The 13,308-nt window shown below is 40.1% G+C and overlaps 1 protein-coding gene across 1 annotated transcript in view; it reads left to right on the plus strand.

The window, feature by feature from the left end:
* Nucleotides 1-13,308, plus strand: part of LOC142498007 (uncharacterized) — a 139,509-nt gene that overhangs the window by 101,989 nt on the left and 24,212 nt on the right. The window contains exons 42-45 of the mRNA XM_075606516.1: nucleotides 2,627-2,799; nucleotides 3,169-3,235; nucleotides 4,814-4,945; nucleotides 7,270-7,602. Coding sequence (XP_075462631.1) covers nucleotides 2,627-2,799; nucleotides 3,169-3,235; nucleotides 4,814-4,945; nucleotides 7,270-7,602 — 705 coding nt within the window. The remainder of the gene's footprint in view (nucleotides 1-2,626; nucleotides 2,800-3,168; nucleotides 3,236-4,813; nucleotides 4,946-7,269; nucleotides 7,603-13,308) is intronic.

Below are 13,308 nucleotides of genomic sequence, written 5' to 3' on the forward strand. Positions count from 1 at the left end.
AATCACTTGTTTGACAAACCTGGGGAGGGTCCTTATTCAGTGCCCCCTCCCCTAAATATATAATACAATTTGTAATTAACATAGAGGAACAAAATAAGCCATATCTTTGCTTTTAGCATGTTAAGAAAACCAATTAGATTAAATGGCTTACAAAAAGGTTGTTTTTTAGACCGTTATGTGGGATCGACATTTCAAAGCAAAACGCAAAATAAGCAGTTTGGAAGAGAAATTACCATTGTTAGTGATTCATTATGCTAAGTTATTATACCACCCACATTTCTTCAGTAGTACAAAGTGCGGTATAGTTCATGTAAAATGTCATTTTAAAATCCATTCACCGTAATCCCCAGGTGTTGAAAATATTACATGAAAGGAGCGCTGGGAGTGGGTTTCGGTTCATTTTTTACCTCTCTGGATTACATGTAAAGGATTGAACACCTATAAATATATTTACATTTTCAAGGTGCGTTTCTGCCTAGGGATTTTTTTGTGTGGTTTTTTTCCATACTAGGTGGGAAGCTGGGGGTCTCTGGAGCTGAAATTGGTTAATTTTAGCTATGTGGACACTCTGCAGCCTGAGATACTTACAGTACTGCACCTCCATAGGTCATGCAGCCTGAGATACTTACAGTACAGGCACCTCCATAGGTCATGCAGCCTGAGATACTTACAGTACTGCACCTCCATAGGTCATGCAGCCTGAGATACTTACAGTACTGCACCTCCATTGGTCATGCAGCCTGAGATACTTACAGTACTGCACCTCCATAGGTCATGCAGCCTGAGATACTTACAGTACTGCACCTCCATAGGTCATGCAGCCTGAGATACTTACAGTACTGCACCTCCATAGGTCATGCAGCCTGAGATACTTACAGTACTGCACCTCCATAGGTCATGCAGCCTGAGATACTTACAGTACTGCACCTCCATAGGTCATGCAGCCTGAGATACTTACAGTACTGCACCTCCATAGGTCATGCAGCCTGAGATACTTACAGTACTGCACCTCCATAGGTCATGCAGCCTGAGATACTTACAGTACTGCACCTCCATAGGTCATGCAGCCTGAGATACTTACAGTACTGCACCTCCATAGGTCATGCAGCCTGAGATACTTACAGTACTGCACCTCCATAGGTCATGTTGGTAGCAGCCCCGGCAGGTCACGCAATATGGTGGTTTAAAGGTCCAGCATTACACATGTCAATAGGACGCCGCAGCGTCATCCGCTTCCTTTCTGCCCGCGTGACGCTGGACTTTTAAACATGCAGGATATACCAGCATGACAGGTGATTATATATATATATATATATATATATATATATATATATATATATATATCTAGAACCGGGGTGTCCCTAGAACTGAAATTAACGCAGTTTAGCTGCAGAGATAACCTGCTTCCCATCTAAGATTTTTTTTACATTTCTTTTTTAAATGAAATGCTCCATTAAACATTGTATAAAGCCCAGCATCTTAGCCAAAGTTTCTCCTTACTGTCATGAATACTAGAGATGGGCGAAAACATTTTTCGAATTTGGATCCGCAGCGGATCAGCCAGTTCCTTTGGTCCACGGATTTCAGCGGATCAATATCAAAAAGGGCGATTCGCGTTTTGCGTATTTTTTTATCATTATGACCAATACACTCAAATTCTGTGGGCGGATTTGTAGAATCCAATTCATTCAGCAACCTGTTGGCGATTTTAAAGAATTGGATTCTACAAATCCGCAATTCAACACAACCCGTGAACGGATTTTGATGGATTCACCCACCCATCTCTAATGAACACGATACAAATGGCACAAATTATCAGCCAACAAGGCTGGTGATGCAAAAACATGATTAATTATGATAGGGAGAAGAAATACATTATAGGGCACCCATGTTAAATGTGACTCACAGAAAATACAAACTGTATTATTTATAAGGGCTTTTTTACATTTAAATGGGTCTTCGGGTGCTGAGCACTGCTTAGAACTGTATATACAGGCGTCAGTGTTATGTACAGAAGTTACAATATGGAGATAAGTATCTGCAAAATGATTAATCTATATTAAAAGAGGCAATCTAAGCAAGTTTAAAAAAAAAACTAAAAATATAATACAGTATTCAAGCAGGGGGTCTCCAGAGCTAAATCCCATTCATTTCAGCTCTGGGGACCCCCTGCTTCTGGAGGTACTTACCTCTGTTGTTGGTGCTGGTAGCCACTCCAGGGTTCACAATATGGCTGCTTTTCAAAGCGTGTGGGCCAATAGGAAGCCATGACGTCATCCAGTGCGGCTTCCTATTACCCATGTGACTGGGGGCTTTAAAGTGCTGGAAACTGCAGGAGATATCGGCACCCCCTTCGGAGGTAAGTATCTCTGGAAGCAGGGGGTTCCCGGAACAGAAATTAATGGGGTTCAGCTCCGGAGACCCCCTGCTTTAATCCTGTATTAAAACAATTATCATAATAATAATAATAAAAAAAACCGGCTTGGATTTGCTAAATTAACATCAGTAAGCCAATAAAGATGTCATGTGCTGTACGGCATAACACACGTTGTCCTCCATTACCTCGTACGATTTAAAAGCCTGTGATATTGTACAACAATGGCATTTGGTTTGTGTAATACTGTAGGATCTTACTGGCAAGAAGCAGCAGCACTTATGAAAATTCTGAAAATCTTGTTGATACAAATCAATTCGGAGCTAATGACAGCAAAGAAGGAGAAGACAGAGCACACACAGAGACAGGATGGACTGACAGAATGCAAGGAGCACAGCCCGAGGAAAACAAGTGAACACGATCAGGTAATGCAGGAGGGATCAACTCCAGTTCTCAAGGGCCACCAACAGGTCACATTGTAAGGATATCCCTGCCTCCGCACAGGTGGCAAAGTCATTGACCACCTGTGCTGAAGCAGGGATATCCTTGAAATCTGACCTGTTGGTGGCCCTTGAGGACCGGAATTGGCCTCTCCTGAGGTACAATGCAATAATCAAAAAACTATATCAGATATAATGATTTTTGGGAGGATATCCCCAATAGTGTGACATGTAACTTCTCAATCTCAAGTACAATTTCAAAAGGGGAAATATGCCTCAAATAAGCATTAAAGATCCAATTTGGAGATACTGTACCTGAATATTACTGTATTATATTGCTCTTTATTTCTACAGGACTTAGCCAACAAGAATTCATATGCCGGCCTTAGACATGGAGATGTAACCATACCCTCTTTAGAAGGTGAATAAAAAAAGAAAAAAATATTAAATAGGTTACCACTGAGTTATCTACTATATATTTTGGAAAGTTGGTTGTCTGTTCGCTGTGCATTTGGACACCTCTTAAAATATTGTAACCAAATTTAGCATGATAGTTCCTGAGATCAAGGAGCAGTTTTTTGTCTATGTTTGGAAATTGAATTTTAATTCTACAGTATGAGTTAATACAATTTCTCTAAGCACTGAGTGTTTTACCTGGTAGGCTATGTATCTGGCATGTGACATCATATGGTGGCATAATAATGCACAGAGCCTGGTGGCAGATAAGGAGAGCCAGCTAGTTATAAAGTTTACACAGATAGTGGGCGAAGAAAGAAAGAGAGAAAGTGAGCTGGCACGTGAGGAGAAAGTAAGACTGCTGGAGAAGGAGCGAGAGGCAGAAAGAATTGGGGACATCATAAGGTATTAAAGGAAAGGTATTGGAGGGAGAGAGATGACGGGAAGGAGAGAGATGAGGGGGGGCAGAGAGAAGAGGGGGATAGAGAATGTGGTATGGGGCTGAAAGTAGGAAGAGAGGAAGGAGCTCAGTTTTAGAATTCCTGAGCAATGCCTTGTACTTTCAGCAAATATTTATATCTATGACAAAGTTGAGACATTAGGGGGTCTGACGTAACAGCATTAGGATCTAAGAAGCCATTTTGTTTGACTATTTTAGTCCGCCATCTTGTGTTGTCTTTGTAAGTTTTTATGTCATCTTTCTATGTGAAGAAATCTGTGTGAACGAACGTGTGAAACAGAGAATGGAATGTTTTCGCTCCGAGCTGATTTTATTGATCTTTCCTCATCCAATCAGCTCCAAATGAAAGTGTAAACAGGCCAGAAGTTATGAGAAGCCTTGTTAGCGCAGTCTAAGATAAGCTCAGATTCTTACAGTGAAACTGTTTCTCATACTAATATGCCAGGTGGCTGAACAGACACATCACATTTAACCCCATAATGATTTTTAGCTTACGTACATTTATCCATTATTATGTATTACAAAATTACATCAGCATTAGTATTGTTATGTATTACAAAATGATGTAATATTTAGTGACGTGCAAGCCCCCCCATAAAGGGGTGGAGCTTTCGTTTTTGGGGTATAAATATATGGCAAACCATGTTATCTGGGAGAGAGCTTTTTGTGTTGAAGCTGTCTCCACTGTGTGCACTCTGTATAAACTCATTTAATAACTGAATTTTTGTTGTAACATTTTTACAGCTTTAACATCTATATATTAGTATAACTCTGCCATCTCATTGCCATTGATCCCGCTTCCCCTTATCTGTTGGTTATGCTGTACAGCAAGTACAATACTATGGAATAGCCTAAAAGGGTTACTTGCTGTTCTTACCTCAATATTTCCTCAAACCTGAGGCTTTATATGTTCTTACCATGTATATTCGTATTTTCTGAATTTATCAAAACTGCACCCACAATAATTTTGGAGAAACTTGGGTTTTGCGCCACTTCCGATCACAGCACATTCATGTTTCTGCAGCGCTTTCTAATACGTGTTCAGATATTTCATGAAATCAATTCTGTGATTTATTTTTTCAGGGATACATTTGCAACCACTGTTTATGACGACGCTCTCTAGAGAGGCAGATCTAAAACAGCTGATGACAGCCAGCCCTCTTACTAGGACACTGGAGGAGATAAAAGAAGCTTTGAAGACACAGGCTGACCAGAGTAAACTGATCTTGTATCTAATTTGGAGTCATGTTTACACACAATTCCATCCCATAGAGATAAATATCAGTAGGGCTCGATACTAAATAGAATTTGGGCGATCTCTCTACACCTTGCCATTAAAGATGGGTGAATTGTTTGAGCGAATTTGGATCCGCAGCGGATCCGTTGATTCCTTTGTTCTGCATATTTCAGCGAATCAATCTCAAAAAGGGCGAATCGCATTTTGCACATTTTTTTAATTATTACCAATACACTCCGCGGATTCAGGAATCCATTGACAGATTTGTAGAATCCAATCCGCGGATTCAGCAATCCATGGGCGGATTCTTAAGAATCGGCCACGGATTGCTGAATCCGCGGATTGGTTTCGACAAATCTGTCAATGGGTTGTATCCGCTGGCAGTTTTTGATGAATCCACGCAGATTAAAAGCGACCAAATCTATTTGTGGATTTTACGCAGCGAAAATGATTTTGTGGGGAGAATGTGAGAAAATCCAGGAAACAGATTTGGGTGGATTTGCGCTTCTCTACTTGCCATACAGATGTATTGGTATTATATCTTGTGTGTATATTGTGATATAGTATGCTAACACACGTGTGAAGTTTGTATTCTGAGTTGAAGTGTGATATCATGATGCTAATGTCAGCAGGGGCACAAGTCACATCTGTATATTCTGTTATTGTATTTAGTCTAGGAAATTCCCTAATATTAGTATCCCTTGAATAGTGTTCAGATACATTATTTTAATTCTACACCTGCGTGTTTCAAGTGAAAAACACAGTCCATCTATAGCCCTGACTGCTATGTGTACAACATGCCATGGGAGACACAGTTAAAGTGCTACAGGACAAACTGATATACTGTAACTATAAGGCCAATACCTTTAACAATCTGCCGTGTCCTAGGACCTCATGGGTAGAGATGACAAAGTTTTTGCCAAAGTACGAATCTGCTGCAAAAATGATGTTTCTACTCAAGTTCGACTTTTCGCAAGTTTGTATGAGTTCGAAAAAAAGTTGCCTTTATATGTATTTTTTTAAATTTGATTATGTGAAAATTTTCTTAATCATGCAAAAATTAAACAAGGCGAACACTTGCTTAAAGGTAAAAAGAAAAAACAGCGAAATAGAGACTTACATTGGGCAGAATAGCATTGCTTTCAAATGTTTTTTGAATAACAACGAGGTAAAAGGTTCAAATCTGGTTTGGGAAGAAATAGAAAAGGTTGTCTGAATTTGTGAGCCGAACTTTGTTACACTACTTATGGGTCTGCTCAGCGGAAATTGAAACAAACATGAAACATGTATAGTCATTAGTCATGTACTAATTTGAAAATATCCATACCCCCATATGATTAAAAAACATAACAAAGGTAATTTTATGTATTTTAATGCAAAGGGCAATATTTAGAGAGTGTGATAATTGTCCTTGACAAAATAAGGAAAACCATGTATCAAACAGATTATTACCAAATGTAGTAGCATCATGTAATATGACAGTGAATAATCCCGGCTCCGCGGTCTTATGTTGAGTATACGGTATATCTCTTATTGTTTGTGTGGGTTTAAGCAGACAGGCTCTTGTCTGCCAGTATTAATGACATGAAAAAAGTGACTCAAAGTTAGGCAGATCTTGGTAAATTCCATAATCATTTGTGTATGAAATACTTCCCATTGGTCCAAATAACCACTTCCCATGTTACCTGCTAATTATTTCAAACTAGTTTTTCAAATACAGTAGCAGCATCGCTTCCATAATAGTTGGATTACCTCCTTTTTTGTGTAATAGTTTGAGACATGTTTAAGCCAATGCATCATGCTGTCTGTGTTCATGCCATGCACTTCTGTACTGTGTATCGGTAAAAACCTGTTCAGCCCTTAAAAGGCTGCGTCATAAATAGGAAACTTGTTAATGAACTGATCTGAACATATCTGGCAGTTTAATTGAAATACAGATCAAAAAGTGCAATAAGATAACAAGATTTAAAAATCCAGCACAGCAAGCCATCATATGGCTCAAATGTCTCTTTGCTACCAGGTCCTTATTTTGTTCCATATATTTAATCCCAATATTGTTATCATGTAGGACAAGAGCAGTATAATCTTCTCTAAAAAATGTAAAAGTATGTTAGAAGACATATCTCAACTGACTTCAGTCAGTTAAGCTTCAGCCTATCGATACAATATCCAGTTTGGGAGATTGATACATAACCCTCTTTACTGATACAGTATATCAAAAGATCAGCTGTTATCATTAATGTTAATGTTATCACCTGCAGTATTTTGCTTGCTTCTAAATTCTATTATGCATCTCCTGTAGATAAACATCTGAAGGGAAGTGCCATGAAGGTGACAAGCGGTGCCCTTATTCCCACGGATATGAGCAAACTCCCCCCCCGTCAGTTTATAGTTTACCGTTTTGGCTGTGCCATTCTGCGTCTCCTATGTAAAAGCTGCATTCAGAAGCCTGTGGTGCTTTTAATAGCTGAGACAATCCCTAAAAGGAGTCCGGGACAAGAAAGTGAAGAGCTGCATCTACGAGATTCTTATTATGACACGGAAAACAAAGTGTTGTTTATACCATCGACATTCCTGGAACATGTTGGCGACTTTACAGTGATAATGGTGCATGCAGTTGCACGAATCAAAGCAGGTACAATTTCCAAAGTGTTCATTGCATTAGATTTGATAAGGGGTAGTAAAAATCTGGGGAAAATAAGAAGAAATGAGTGGGGTGATGAGTGTGTGTGCTTAATGGTAAAGAGGTTTCAGTGATAAAGTACTGGTTATTAATGTAATAGATATGGCGTTTGCCAGTCTTCTCATGATAGGATTGGAATCAACTATCACTCATGGCTGACTCCTCCTTCTTTACCTTCCTGTAGAATCCTAATAAGCTGAAGGAATTAGTTACTAGCTTAAAGAAAGGCAGCCTGACACTGGCTGTTTATCTGCGCTATGTCTTCTGCTCATGATCCCAGACTAATGGCCTTCCAGTGTCTACTTTAATAGTTACATTCATCAATGGCTGGCACTTGTTTGTGTACCCGATGCGGTGTCAACTCCCTTTGATTTGAATGGGAAATAATTCCGAAACGACTACACTCACTCACCTTTCTCACTCCCTGCCCCACACCTCTTGAATGTCCGTCTCCTCAATATTCGACTGGCACCTTCTCTCTCCACTTTTAGGACCTTTCACAAAACACACCTCTTTAACGAAGCATATGGGTAACTCCGCTGGCTGATACTATACATCTAATATTTACTGACCTTGGCCTCTTGCAGACGCACTTCCCAGAACACCATCCTACTGTCTCTGTAAGTTCTTCTCACTTACCAAATAGATTGTAAGCTCTTCAGGGTAGGGAGTCCTTGAAAAATTGTTACTTTTATGTCTGAAGCACTTATTCCCACTATCGAGCCTATTTTATAAGCCTCGATAAGCCACTTATCGAGCACTTATCAGTCAAAATGCCTACTGCTATTCAGTTAGCCTCGATAAGTAGGCAACAAAGGCATAAATCGCCCAAATTATCAGCCGTCATAGAAAGATCATCGGGTAAGCAGCGATAAGCCACTTATCGGCAGGTTCTGAAACTCCTGCAATTCTAGTAGCCTCGATTAGCTTATCGAGGCTAATCACAGCTCTAGAATGGTGAGTTTCTTCCAAACTCCTCACGCCAGGAAATGCTGGGGTGAGGCAGGTGAGAAGCTGCAGAGAAATAGCGAGAGAGGATTTAGAAATAAAAATTCCTGCATCAAATTACTGCCGGGAGTCACTGGACCTGATACCCATTAATATCAGCACTGGAGGATCCCGGCATGAATCCCATGAAATAAAAATGCATTTACAATCTTCATTATCTTAGCGGCTAACCGCTAAGGCAATGAAGAGGTTAACTACCACTGCAATGGTTATTGTGGGTAGCGGTAGTGGGTAAGGTGGTATTTGGCCCTTGGTGAGTGTTTAGGCCTTGTGAGGGGGCGGTATGGGTGGAGTTAGCCCATTCATTACCTTCACAGTAATAGCGCTAGGATAATGAAGGGGTTAACCCCTCCCTCTACCAACCCGTTAGGTATAAACACCCACCAAGGGCCAAATGCTAACTTCACCCATCCTTGCTACCTACCATAAATATTTTAAAACACAACAACTCTACTACCCATCTCCTCTACCCCCAACAACCCCTCCCCCCAAACACATACAGTAATGGGCAAAATTACTATTATCCAGATAGGGATAATAGTGCATTTGCCCATTATAAAATCAAACATTAGCTAGTCCTCTTTAATAAAGTAAATAAAACATTCATCATACCGCTGCCATCATGAAGGGCGTCCTCATCAGAATACTACAGATCCATGTCCTCTGATGCCAGCAAGAATAGAAGAAAAATACAATCTAATGGCCCCTAACCCCTTAATCACCTTAGCGGTTTATAACTGCTATAGTGATTAAGAGGTTAACCCATGTCTCCTGCTACTCACCCGGGAAGCATAACCACCCTCGCCGACCCAAATATACCCACCCTGTACCCATTGATTGGCACAGTGGTATATCATATCCAGAAAATATGGGCATGATAAGCCACTATATCACTCAATGGTCAGTGTAATAAAAATAATTAATGCCAAAAATAAACAGTAATCAAAGAAATACACAAGCACCTAAACATCCCAACAATAAAAGAACTAAAAAACCTCAACTGCACATCAATTACATTAATCTATCGCTAAAACAACAAAATAATTCCAATTAGGTTATTCCAAAACATAAGAATACAAATAAATAAACTAACTATCAAACCAATCAATGAAATATACATGTAATAATATTAATTTAAAAAAAACCAGTAGCCAACAAAACAAATAATGAATTTAAAACCAGTAGCCAACAAAACAATTAATTTGAAACACTAACCAATCCTAAAATGTACTAAAAACAAGCCATCCAAAATAAAAACAATTTAATCGAAACAATAAACAGAAATCGAAAAAATAACAATCAATAGAAAACAAGCATTTGCCAAAAAATGCATTGGCTGTCACTGTATTTCTCTGTACCCTAAAGGGGCACAGATTAATACATTATCAGTCAATGGGCAATCAAAAACATAAAAATTAATAAATACAATGAAAAAACCTGAAAAAAGACATTTACATACATTCAATAGTTATCTTACCTTTAGAAGTCTTCACCCTCCGACTCCCGGCGTATCTGGAAGCTCTCGACCCGCAACGTCATCATCGGCAATTCAACTCCATACACCTTGAAGTTCAGGAACAGGTAACAAAAATCTTCATTCTTTAATCTTCTTCTAAATCCAAACGGATGTTACCACGTCGACTTCTTCTGCTAAAATGAGACGTACGGGCCCTATATACATTATATAAATGTGATGTCACATTTTAGGGTCAGATGGTACAGCCCCAATCCGATTGGATGCTGCATCATGTGCCTGCCTCCTTTTTTTTTTTTTTTTGAAGGATGTGACGTCATCTCCAAGGAAGGTACGTCACATCCTTAAAACCACATGGCTATATCACATGGTATTACAGCCAATGGGATTGCAGATAATCCCATTGGTTGCTGTACCATGTGATTGATCACATTAGTTCAAAAGGATGTGACATCATCCCTTAAAGTGATGTCACAGCCTTTTGAACTAATGTGACCTATCACATGGTACAGCAACCAATGGGTTTGTCTTCAATCCCATTGGCTGTAAAACCATGTAATATCAGCTATGTGGTTTTAAGGATGTGACGTACCTCCCATGGAGATGACGTCACATCCTTAAAAAAAAACACGGCGAACATATGATACAGCATCCAATTGGATTGGTGCTGTACCATCTGACCCTAAAATGTGTCGTCACAGGCCATACACTACCGACACACTTTATTGAAGTGTGGTCGGTACCGCAAGCCGGGAAATCTCCCGGCTTGCTAGTGGCCGCCCCTCGGCGTGCCGCGCGTCATAGACGCGCGGTCACGCGTCATCGGGAGCGTGCGCCCCCTGCACGCGTGTCCAGGGGCTCCCCGAGGGAGCCCTGGTGTCCCGCGATCGCGGGACAGCGGCAGGGGGTTCCGGGGGACCCGGCGGACCCGGCAGCGGTAGGGAGAGCGCCCCGATCGGAGGGCGCTCTTCCGCTGCTTCGGCGTGCGCCCGTCACACTCGGGCGCGCGCCAGGCTACTGCTGCGGCACAGAACGGGCAAATGCTCGAATAAACTGTGCCGCAGCAGTATATAAGGCCTGTACGTCTCACTTAACCTCAAGAAACCAACGAGAGAACATCCATTGTGGGTTTACCATGGTGCTTTGGATTGAACGAAGAAGATAAAAGATTAAAGAAAAGAAAAAAAGAATTACAGATAAAGATAGAAGACGGTGATAGAAGATAAAAGAAAGGTTTTTTTTTACCTGATCTTCAAGGTAATGAAGGGGTTAACCTACCTGCAACCCCCACGCATGGCCTAAACACCCATCAAGGGCCAAATACCACCTTCACCCACCCCCGCTACCCACAATAAGCCTGGCACGGGTTGTTAACCCCTTCATTGCCTTAGCGGCTAGCCGCTAAGGTAATTAAGCTGTTTTAATATATATTTTAATACTGATGATGATGCGGTGCTGGAGGAGAGGTGATGATGATGATGATGGTGATTATGATGATTTTACCCGTGCGGCCCAATTTATTTTTTCCTTGGAGTAGTTCGGCCCTTCTCACGTTATGAGTTGTGCAGGCCTGCTGCAGAAGAAGGCCCTTAATCTATTAAATATGTGACTGTCCTTAATTTATTTTTATCTTTGGATGGACTGCCCCTTTAAAAGGAGCTAATAATGTTTCCCTTTCTTTATTCCTAACAAATACGTTGTAGATAGTTTAAAGCAGCAGTCCAACCTGCCGTTTTTTTTTTTTTTTTTACATTTTATTTAGTTCCCCTTTATTATATGCATCAATTCAATCCACACAATGCTAAGTAATTTGCTAAATTGGCAATCGATCTGTTCTCCTGTGATCGATCAACGAAGATTTGGCTCGGGGGTTCACTAAATGGCTGTCAGTGCAGCAGAAGAGGTCCAAAGATGCAAAGTTCTGTGGGAAAGATCATGTGACCAGGCAGTATACCACTAGATATGATGAATAACAAGAAGAAAAAGAAAAAAACGGGTGCGCTGATAAAGTTAACCTTGGAAATAGTTAATCTAATAAATAGGGGGGATGAGTAAACATATACACGTAAAAAGAATTAAAACATAGCAAAAAGAGAGTATATATATATATATATATATATATATATATATATATATATATATATATACACACAAATATAAATATTTAACACATCAATGTGTGTGACATGAACCAAATAGGAGTTCCTCAGTGGGTGTAATGCAGACTGATAATGTGTGAATAAAAAATAAAGAACAATTATTTTAGTATAATTATGAAAAAATAAAAATAAAATAAAAAGTAAATGTCCTTGTAACTTGCAAAAAACAAATGCTGCCTTGAAGATTCTAAGGATAACCAATCCTTAGTGTGGAAATTGCATCAGAAAGAAAAAAGGAAAAAGGCGCAATGGTTAAGCAAGCATGTGATAATTTATGATGTATTGAAAAAATGAAGAATACAAAAAATCACACAGTACAAATATAAAAAATATGGGTGAACTGCAATGAAAAACAAAAGTTTTGCCTGCTTGATAAAGGACTATTGCCGATGTGCCAGGTGAATTGGTATAGTCTTATACGTTAACCTCCAAATGAGCCTATGGTGTTTGAGAAAAAGATGGAACTCAGCTTGCCAAATGATAGCTGGGTTGTTTCTGCTGCTCAGCTGGGGAGCGTCTCCTGGGGTGGTTACCTCAGTCGGCTTGCTCCCTTGCTTCAACGCTGCTTGCTCCTACACCTGGCTGATGCTGGGTGTCTCCTCACGGAGCTCACAGGAAATGATGTCAGACTGCCAATCTCCAGCGTCTCAACCGGTATGACGCTGGAGCATAACACTGCACAAGGATGTTGAAAACGAGATGCGGCTTGTGTCCTATTGAATCAGGCTTGAAAACAGGCTGTTACGCATCTGGGGGCACAGAAGACAAGTGTGTGGCCACCCAACTCAAACGTGTACCACTGTAACTCCTCCTCCTACGCGTTTCACCAAAAGATGGCTTTGTCAGGGATACTGGGGGTTGATACTCAAGGTGCTTTATACCCTAATATGATTAATTAAAAGTTGCTATTAATAAATTAATGTAGTAATTAGCATAGTATTGGCTAAAGGTAATTGCTAAATTTAAAGGGTAAGCACCCGGTAAACGACACCCAGTATTTGGTTCATGTCACATAAA

The sequence above is a fragment of the Ascaphus truei genome, chromosome 6 (genome assembly GCF_040206685.1).
Source record: "Ascaphus truei isolate aAscTru1 chromosome 6, aAscTru1.hap1, whole genome shotgun sequence".
In the NCBI taxonomy this organism is placed as follows: Eukaryota; Metazoa; Chordata; class Amphibia; order Anura; family Ascaphidae; genus Ascaphus; species Ascaphus truei.